The following is a 9,893-nucleotide window of genomic DNA, read 5'->3' on the forward strand; positions in this document are numbered from 1 at the left end:
AGGCCTTGTTGATCTTGTTGCATCTGTCAAGTCAGACTTGGACAATTTTTGAATAGCATTCCAGATCAACCCCTACATTCAAGGACCAGCTCGGTCGGCCAACTCAAATTCGTTGGTAGACCAAATATCATATAAAGATTGAAAGGCAATAAATAGACGAATCATAACCTTTCATTTGAATAGTACTGGGGATGACATTCCCTGTAGCTGTTAGAAAAGCCCGTGAAAAACCAAACCCAAAAAAGTATAAAAAAAAAATAACAATGCTATAGACAATGATGCATTGCATCTGGCACCAAGGCAAGTTTCCATCCTCTCTAAAATGGCTCATGTTGACTCAATTTTTAAAAGCGAGGCAAGTCACTCTCTAGTAACTATAGGCCGATTTCTCTCTCTTCGAATACTAGGATGGTGTTTGAGAAGATCATGAAATTGAAGATTGTTGAATTTCTTGATATCCATGAAGCCCTTCCTCCTAGTTAGCATTGGGTCTGAGCGCATTTTAGCACGGTTACACAACTGACTGAACATTTAGAGCTGGTCATTACAAGGCTAGAGAGCCATGAATCAGTTAATGTAGTTTATCTCGATTAGCAAACAAACGAGGATATAACCAATTTGAGCATATCAGTACATTTATTTGATCCCATCAGTAGTTTTCAATGAATTAATATATTTCTCACAACTTCTTTAAATCTTGCTTTGTTTATCAAAGTTGTTCCTTATATTGTTTTCACACTAAAAAAATTCAACCGGAAGTCTTTGCATTTGAGCAAAATATTTTAAGTGCAGTGGGTACCGACGTAAAATCTCAATCTGGCAGAAATTTATCCAATATAGGTGGCAGAAAGCGGCAGAAAATGCAAATCTTAATATCATTCTAAATCATTTTTTCTAGTATTTACGGACATTTCCAGTACTTTTGAATCCTAAGTTTATGTAACCTTGACACACAGGGGTTGGTATTTTGCTTCGAAATGAGGGATATAAACCAATAACGTCACCGAAGTGAGATGGAGTTTGAATTTTGCCGGCGCAATCGATCTGAATCAGGGGTGCTACTGACCTAAACTGATTTAGTCCAAATGGCATTAAAACTACATCTTAAAAAGTTATAATACATTCAATAACCTTGTTGAAGACGATGAAAAGAATAACATTTGTTGTGGTTAGACCTTAGATACTGTTATCAATCCAATTAAACCGTCAAGCTCATAATAGCAATATTAAAAGAACATTTTGCAATTCAACCAATACTGGACCAAATTGCTTCTTAGTAAAGGAGACCTCAAAAACTTATGCAATCCTAATGATCTTTTTGTTGTCTTTAACACTCTTTTTGGATCAAAACTGGGTGTTTTAACCACCTTCGGCCATCTGACCATCTTCAACCATTTGCCACTTTCTGCCACTTCCTGCACTTTTCGCATAAGATTGCAGAAGATTGTTCAATGTCAATCCCCAACGTCTCTTACTTGAACCGGTGACAAATAAGTCTTGGATGGTTTAAACCCACTCAAATGAGGTTCCTCGAAAGGAATTTTGGACTTTTGTAACAGATGGAGCAGCGGAATCGTAAGCATGACCTGTGATCTTGCATTTCAGTTTTTTGGTCAATTTTGTATTTCAAAAGTTATCTAAAATTATCAACACTTCAAACTTGGAATAAATCGGGTATTGTAGGCTAGGTCAATGACTTATAGAAATATGGGATGCGTACAAGCTTCCCTTCAAATCGGCCTGCTCATGGTCACAGTCACTCTGAGCCACTTTTTGAATTTCAATTTAAAAAAGATATGAAACGCATATCTCTTCAATGAAAGGTAGGTCACTCTTATATCATTTAATTGTTACGTGGATCGTCTCAAAGTTATGTTGTCAAAAGCCTACGGAGCTGGCCAAGAGCAGGCCGAAAATTCGAATTTTTGTCATGCTTAGTACATAACTTTGATCATTTTAAGATATTTGCGGCGTATGAAGTGCTTATTTTGAATACTATGAACGATTTTTTGTTGGAGAAACGAAATTTGGCTTCCGTTCGCCGTCAACATCCTTAAAAGTCCGTGGTATTATGAACCAACCCTGCATAATAGTGGGTTATTTATCATTAGGTCATTTTGGGGGAGCGACGAGACTTCCCGTTCATTTTATCCACCACCTAGGTCTACAATTTGGGATATGATCCCGCCTTATACTCTGTTGATGCCTAGAGTACATATGAGATATGTCCTCCTGGATTATGGTTATTTCATATTTTCAGTCAAAATCTGAATTTCTCATTTATTTTAACGAAGAAGATTTCTAACAAGAAATAGTGGATGGTTTAGGCTCCTAAACTAAAACGCCTACTTAGTTGAACCAAGAATAATGGAGGCGCTCAGAACAAACAAACGTCTTATTGTCTAGTGTTTTATATTGTCGGAGCCCTTCATACTAGATCAGATTTGATGATCAACAGAGGGGTTTAAGATGCTGAAATGCAAAAAGAGGTCGAAAATGTTATTGCAAGAGTTAGAAACCAGCGCCAGAAAACAAAACTACGGCAAAAAGTATCCCAATCAGGCATTTATAGGTGGTCAGACTCGTTTTATACGCTAGGAGTTTTTCTGCGCCTCTCACATTTTTTTTTGTATTTGGGTGCTAGGGTCGGAGGGATGAGCCTCGCCCGGCCAACGAAGCTGGCCATCACATCGTCCTTATACTTTTTCTGATAGGCAGTGTCGTCGTGTCCGTATCAGTTTGTGTCTCCGTCTGTGGGCAAGCTTAGCGTCTAAGAGTTTCCTTGAGAAGGGTCGGGGAGGAGATTCGAACCGGGGACCTCTCTCGTATAAGGAAACTGCGCTAACCACTACACCACGTCTCCTCCCTATTTGGTTTTATTATTATCATTTAATTGGTTGCAATATGTAACAAATTAGTGTCATCAGTAAAAAAAATGTAGGCGGAGTCTATTTCTGGTCACCCTGTTTGCCACCCTGTTTGCCACCCTGTCATCTGAGCCCATTTTTTTAAACCTAAGGAGTGAATATTGGATTGAGAAAAAGTCGTGCTATACCACATGAGTTGGATCTTTTCACGACCCAAGATTCACTCCTAGACTTAAAAAACTGGGTTCTTGGTCTTTTTATGGAGGTTCGTTTCATTTACAACGAGGAAGGAGGGAGGGGCTTCACCCAATGGAGCGATTGGCACTTTTACCAGTACATTATAGAGGCTAAGAGGAAAGAAATTTGTCCCATGAAGTGCTTATTTCGAATGAGATGTATGGTTTAGGAGATGTGAAATTTGTCCTCCGTTCGCAGTCCACATCTCTAGAAGTCCGTGGCTAGGTACAGTACTGTATGGGTGGAGCACCCGTTTTCCCATTTATGAATTCTGTTTCGGAACCAGACAAGCCCAAGTCCAAGCTTCTTTGCAGTATTCAAATTACAGCATACGTTTTTACCTTAACACCTCATTTCCGAGGGTGAGGTAATAATAAGTGTCGAAATAACGTTTTTGCTCGAAATAACTGAGATTTTCGCGGACTTGACGGTTCTCTCAAAATGCTCATGAAGCCTCCATGGTTATTGCTAAATGTGATATCTCAAGATTTCACTCAATTGATGCATTGCTGTTGTATTGACAATACCCATTACGAAAGCCTTCATGATGTCACTTGAGTAACTGTTATTCCATGTGAGTGAACAGTGCTGCGTTTTAAACGTTAGAGTAGCTTTGGCAAAACAAGCACCAACTTCTCATGTCAATGATTTTCATGGTAAGCACCTTTCGATTGTGTAAATGTACATTTCGGTCACAGGAACATGAAAAAACAGGAGTCGACAAGTATTTTATTACTATTCGTCGACCTTATTGGGGACCCTCGGAACATTTCTGAGAAGTTCGGTTAATTCTGTTTATTTAGTGCTTTCTCAGCCTTTTGGCTTTCCTGTGGCATTGTTCATCTCTTATCACAAATGGTAGAATCTCCCAAAGTTCAATGGTCCTTGTTATCTTTGGATTTATGGTTGCTCGAGGCGGAAAGGCTCATCATGTTTCTTTGGTCCGTACGTGTTCTTCATGCCGACTAGCAATCAGTGGATGAGTCTGCTTTTGTTGACCACATTGCCAGGCCATTGAAAGCAAACCATGTCCACGTATTACAATTTTTGACAAACTCCTCCAGAGGCTATTTGTGGTGGCCATTTCGGGCGCACAAAGTGATTGTTTCAAAAGGTGGGAGATCATTTAAGATTGCTATATTTCAGAATTATTCTTTTTTATTGCGAGTAATCAAACGAAGTTTACTTCCTTTTGGTTGCATTTTAAGTCCGAGTGTTGCAGTGGTAAACCTCAATCAATCTTTTAAAGGTGAAAATTGAGAAATGAAAAGAAGCACCCTCAAAAAAAAGCATGCTGGAATAAAGGTAATTAATTTTACGACAGAAGATCACGTTGTTGTCGTATTAAGAACAATGACATTCAATATCTTTAGTTGCGACGTTGGTCCAAGCCCTGGAAAGAGCTTGGAACTTGTTTTCCATGATAGGTTTAACTCTTCTACATTCTTCATGTATGGCTTGGCGTCCATTGAAATCGTTCCATAATGAGGTATGAAGTAGATCCATGAATCCCATTGGATGACGGATCCGACATAAGTCGCATAAGGAGCGTCCAAATCTGGCACAGGAGTCCAAGTCATTGACTCAAAAGCCAGAAAATACGATTGTTTTATCTTAACAGAATCTGTGTAGCCTGCCATGGATAGAATTCCCCTTCCTTTATCACCTAATTCCACTACCCCACAGATGCTATCAAACACGGCTTTAGGTCGCCCCTCCAGTTTCACCCATTGAGAATCTCCAGCAGATAAAAGATCTGTATAGGTCACTGGGGCCTCGTCCTTGCCTCCTATAACTATCATAGTGCTTTCATCAACTTGAACAATGGTGTGAAAACCACGAGGTGGGGTCAATTTGGGTCCAGTGACCCACTTCTGCTGATTAGGATCATAGTATTCCACGGAATCAATTGCTCGATAAGCTGAACCAAAACCACCAGGGGCAATTGGACGCCCATTCCAGATTCCAAGACCACTTCCATGGCGTAAAACAAGTGGCTTGGGCATAGGGGTCCAAGTATTTGAGCCTGCAAAAATATAAGTGGACAGGACCAAAATATTCGTCATCTATTTCATGGCACAAAATAGGTTTATTCACCTAAATTGCACAATTCGTGTTTTCGAACATATTTTGCGTTTACCTAATATTTGCGATGTGAATGTGAAGTATCTTTAAAAGAAGTCAGAGGGTGCAAAAACAACCTGAATTTATACAATAAAATGCGAATACACTTGTTAGAAAAATAGGTACCCACTCGGTTTGAAGGTCTGCAAAGGCTATTTTTGCCTTCCAAATCAAATAATAATCAATGGAAAGAAGAATTTTGACATATTAACTCTCGGCACCTTAATTTGAACCTACTTTATCTTGGCAGAGTAGGTAAAAATACCCTTTAAAGTTTTGACAGAACTACCTAAGAAACATCTTGACATTTTTCTAAAACAAAAAATGTTTTGAAACAATTTTGGTTATGTCGCTTTATGGTATTCTAGCTTGCATTAAAAAGGAACATGCCCAAAAAAAATTTAGAAACTTAACTTTTTAAAAATCTATTGAATGAATATTAGGAGCACACGTAGTCAGTGCTTAACTTGAAATTGAGATCTGATCTATAAAACCGCTATTTCGTTACAAGGGATGTGATGGTCCCATTTTCATCCTCTTAAACCTGAATTAGCCCTGTTTATATCGTAACCTACCTCCCCAATGAGTTCATGTAAATTTAAAAAAAAACATGTCTCTTTTGATTGCATGGTCTCAAAATAGCTAAAGTGTTGCATAATGTCATGTAAAACACACTAACCGTGCATTTTTTAAATATGTGCTTAACAATCACAACGAATACACTTCGCTACACACTCACTTACATTTTTGGGACATAACATAAACAAGGCAGTCTCATAGATTTGGGCTTTTCTTGAAGACTTTGTTGAAACGGATTAAAAACTTCAACTTGGAGCCTTCATTGATTTTTATGAAATTTGTAGTGACAGCTTAGCTGAATCCTCTTTCAATGGTTCAGACACATCTTTTCAAAATTTGCCTTTCGGAAGAGTTCGAGATAAGGTTAATCATTTAGGCTATTTTGAGACAACAAAGCAATGAAAGATAATATTTTATAGTGTTTACAAGGGGAAGAAAGCTTTTTATGTGGGTAAAAATAGCGCATGCAAAACTAAAGTTGTCCCTTATAATTTTCTAAGGTGCAAAAATGGTAACATGTGTATTAAGCATCTGCTCTCCAATTTGCTAATCCTGGTTTTATTCAGGCTAGCTCAGCCCAATCATCCGTCTCCTGGCCATTTTATGATACCCTGTGGAAACATGTAAAGATATGTCTGATTTTAAATATCTTAAATAATAAGTATCTTGCACAACCAAAGCTGCCGCCGAACCTGTAATTCAATGAATCTCGATAAAATGCAATCATAAAGGAGATAGAGCTACTCAAAACGGATGGATGGAATATTCGTGCAAGCGTTTTTTAATACAACTGGAACCTGTTTTGTACTTTCCTGTCAAACAGATTTGTAGAAAAAAATGAGGAAAACTTCAATTGCACATTTTTTTTGACAAGAATTAATTCTTATAAAATCCCAAATTGCAAAAAAAAAATCCTATTTTTGTGCTGAAATTGGGTACAAAATGGCAGAGAAATCTCAAATATTGCTGATAAAAATGTATAAACCTAGTTCTAAAAACTTTGAGATTACTCAGTACCGTGAAAGGTCGGAACTGAAACCGACATTAAGTGTAGGGGTCTGTGCGAGTCTGAGCAATGCCTCGGATTTACTTATTCGGATTTATCATTCTCGGGCACAGAAACATGTAACACATTGATCTCCTTGGGAAACGGTAAACGACTCTCCTGCATCTTTCAGTGTGACTGATTACCCTAATTGGTCCATGATTTCTCGACCTTTCATGGTACTGAGTCATCTATGGGCCACTATGGGAAATACAAAAGTTTTTAGAACCAGGTTACTTGCCTCATTGACAAACAGAAACCCTATAAACTTACGAAATGGCCAGTGAGCGCAGGCTCCAAACCTCTCCCGACACGTAAACAACCCGTGATTGAAAAGGACTGAAGGCGCAAATCCCCATTTCTCAAAGGGAGATGTGGGGTGGGTATATTCGGGCAGTGGAGGATCAGTCTGAACCACTGGCACATATTTGACAAGATCTTCATCAGTGAGCCCTCCAATATAAGGATCTACAATGCAAAAAAAACTGGGTTGTTGATTTGTTGCAACTCTTCACATAAGCCAGCAAACGCAGTTACATGTTTTCATGGAATCCACTCGATCAGCATCGACAATGGTCACTTGGTCTTCGCTCCGTATCTTGGTGTCAAAGCATAAGATCTGTCCATTTTCAGCCTTAGCTTGAGTACATTGAGTGTTTGAAGAGTCAACTTGGACTGCGATACATTCTGGATCAAGTTCGTTTTGACTTTGAAGCAGCACATGGCACATGCTTGAACAACTAGCACAACTGAAATTGAAACACACCCGCCGTTAATTCCATTTGTCCCATCTGGGGGGTTCTCAGAGCAACTGGGATGTAAATTTGTTACACAAGGGTAATGCCTATTTCAATTATGAAAATGTTCACTCCAAATAAAGAAGAACTGAATAAAGATGCCAGGAATGCGGGCATACACCCGCAGACAATGTTCTCTTCTCAATGTTTCAATGAGTCATGACCCATGATCTTCGTAAATAACGCATCTTATGCATTTATTTGTTTTACATGACGAAAGGAAAACCCTAGAGACTTTGTGCATCAAACGGCTCATCCTCAATTAACATATTTTCCCTATTTTTGCAACCAAAATTTTCGTTGTTTTTAATCCACTAACTCACAAAGTTCTACTTTCTAGCATTAGAAAGTGGAAACCATCCCCCTGAAATATTTGTCACCCAATGAATCTTAAATCTATCGCTAATTTATGCCCTTTCGATTGTCCTTAATTCCAGTTTTAGTCGAGAATTATGCTTCTGCACACAAATGGTTATTTTTGGTCAGTTGCTATGTTTTATGTTTTTTTCTACGACAAATGCTGTGCTAAAATGAAATTTGACCGACGGACGGGCAAAATGTTGTCAAACTGACCCCTCACAACCACATTCTTGATTGTTTCTTAAATGAAAACCATCGTTTTGCCTCAAAATAAAATGATCAGGTCTTCAGAGCAAAATTATAAATTTGAAGGGAACAAGTTATTGTGATTAAGCTGACGTCAAATAATCACTTGATCTTATTGATTATACTCACTTGATTGTATTATTGAGGCTGATAAATCCTTTGCACGCATCCGAAACACGCATCCCATTGGTTTGGTAAGTGGCTCCGCAGACAACTCTAGAACTCAAATTGTAAGAAAAACAGAGGAATGCAATGATGTTGTCCCATTTGGTCATGATGACACCGACAACGTGAAGCGTGTTGGAACAATAAATGTTAGAATTAAAATGCCGAATTCAGGATTATTATTTGGATCGTTAGCTCAAGCCAAACCTCCACCGGACCACTTAAAGAGTTTGCGAATGGGAGTGGATTGATTTTCATCGAAGTAGAGCACACGCTTTTATGCCACTCTTCAATCAGGGGTTTGATATGTTTCGACATGATACAGTGCGTTACAAATTGGTCGACCATTTTTCTAACCTCTAGCTTCATTTTTAGTGATTTATTCAGTTTAGTATATGATAAGATATTCATCCTTATAAAGAAAGGCGCCATCATCGTGAGATCCAAAACTTTCATTTAAGACTTTCTTGGTTTTTAGATGACCCATTTTGGATGAATAAACTACTTGTAGGCTCTTCTTAGTGGGGTTGGCTTAGTCAAATCTGTTTCTTTGTACAAAAACCATCTGCAATATTGTATCTGAATGAGATCGAAATTTATGTTTAGGAATATATTCATGTTTAAGGGTGATAGGAAGATAATTTCAACGGCATTCAAAGTGACGGAAACAATGTGATATTGACGGTACAACTTTTACGGGACTCCAAAGTATAAAACAGGCCAGAAATGGACGCCATCAAAGTTTACGGCCAGTATTCGTAAGGATTTTTTGATTAAAATATTTCCAACCAGAATTGCTTCTGTTTTGAAGCTTTCTATGTACTTGACAAACCACGGTGGTGTTCTGGGAGATAATAATCGTTTTTCACTTCCCGCTACCGAATAAGCCCGCTTGGTTTGTGGGTAGTTGAGAATGCATATTTAATCTCTCATTGACAGAATTGTATTTGATGATCATTAGTCAATACCTTGGACATGGCTTTAAGTACTTGTTCTAAGGATAAGGATTGATAGTGCAAGCAATGGCCATGGCCTGGGTAGATTACAATCCTTGTTGTGAGAGAGTAATGGAAAGGGAAAGAATATGGAGCCGTTTGCGTGGTCATAGTTTCAGCAAACGAAAATGCGACCTATTAAAACCACGATTAATTGTTCAAGAACGAGCTTTTTTAACCTTAAGCGTATGATACGGCAAAGAGAGCAATATCAGTATGTAACATGAACTTGAGATGGCAGTTTTAACTTAACAAAATTCGCGTTAGTCTTGCAGATAAGATTGCTTTTTCCGATCCTGCAAAATTTATGGAATCAAATCCAAATATCGGTCACAATTTAACTTTTTGGCGGACTTTCTTACCGCTACTGCGAATGCGATCACAAGCACTTTAAAACGGGGAAGGAATTCATTTAATATAATTTTATATTCGTATAATATCTGAACGAATTACATCCTTGAATATAAGCTTGATCCGG

At 38.3% G+C, this 9,893-nt stretch overlaps 1 protein-coding gene across 1 annotated transcript; it reads right to left on the reverse strand.

Annotated features, from left to right (window-relative positions):
• Nucleotides 1-4,226: 4,226 nt before the first annotated feature.
• Nucleotides 4,227-8,632, reverse strand: LOC131891778 (uncharacterized). The gene is made up of 4 exons (XM_059241439.1): nt 8,385-8,632; nt 7,390-7,601; nt 7,126-7,320; nt 4,227-5,130 (listed from the first exon to the last, which is right to left on the reverse strand). Exons 1-4 carry the CDS (start codon nt 8,528-8,530, stop codon nt 4,433-4,435), a joined length of 1,251 nt encoding a protein of 416 aa, XP_059097422.1. The 5' UTR covers nt 8,531-8,632; the 3' UTR covers nt 4,227-4,432.
• Between the last annotated feature and the right edge of the window lie 1,261 nt (nt 8,633-9,893).

The sequence above is a fragment of the Tigriopus californicus genome, chromosome 12 (genome assembly GCF_007210705.1).
Source record: "Tigriopus californicus strain San Diego chromosome 12, Tcal_SD_v2.1, whole genome shotgun sequence".
Classification (NCBI taxonomy): Eukaryota; Metazoa; Arthropoda; class Copepoda; order Harpacticoida; family Harpacticidae; genus Tigriopus; species Tigriopus californicus.

What these genes read in the sequence shown, in the direction of transcription:
- LOC131891778 (XM_059241439.1), bottom strand. Translation starts at nt 8,530, where the DNA reads ATGACCAAATGGGACAACATCATTGCATTCCTCTGTTTTTCTTACAAT. An exon ending in AGTGGATTCCATGAAAACAT is followed by an intron (nt 7,321 to 7,389) that starts GTAACTGCGTTT and finishes TTTGCATTGTAG; the next exon opens with ATCCTTATATTGGAGGGCTC. An exon ending in CTGCGCTCACTGGCCATTTC is followed by an intron (nt 5,131 to 7,125) that starts GTAAGTTTATAG and finishes ATATTTTTGCAG; the next exon opens with GCTCAAATACTTGGACCCCT.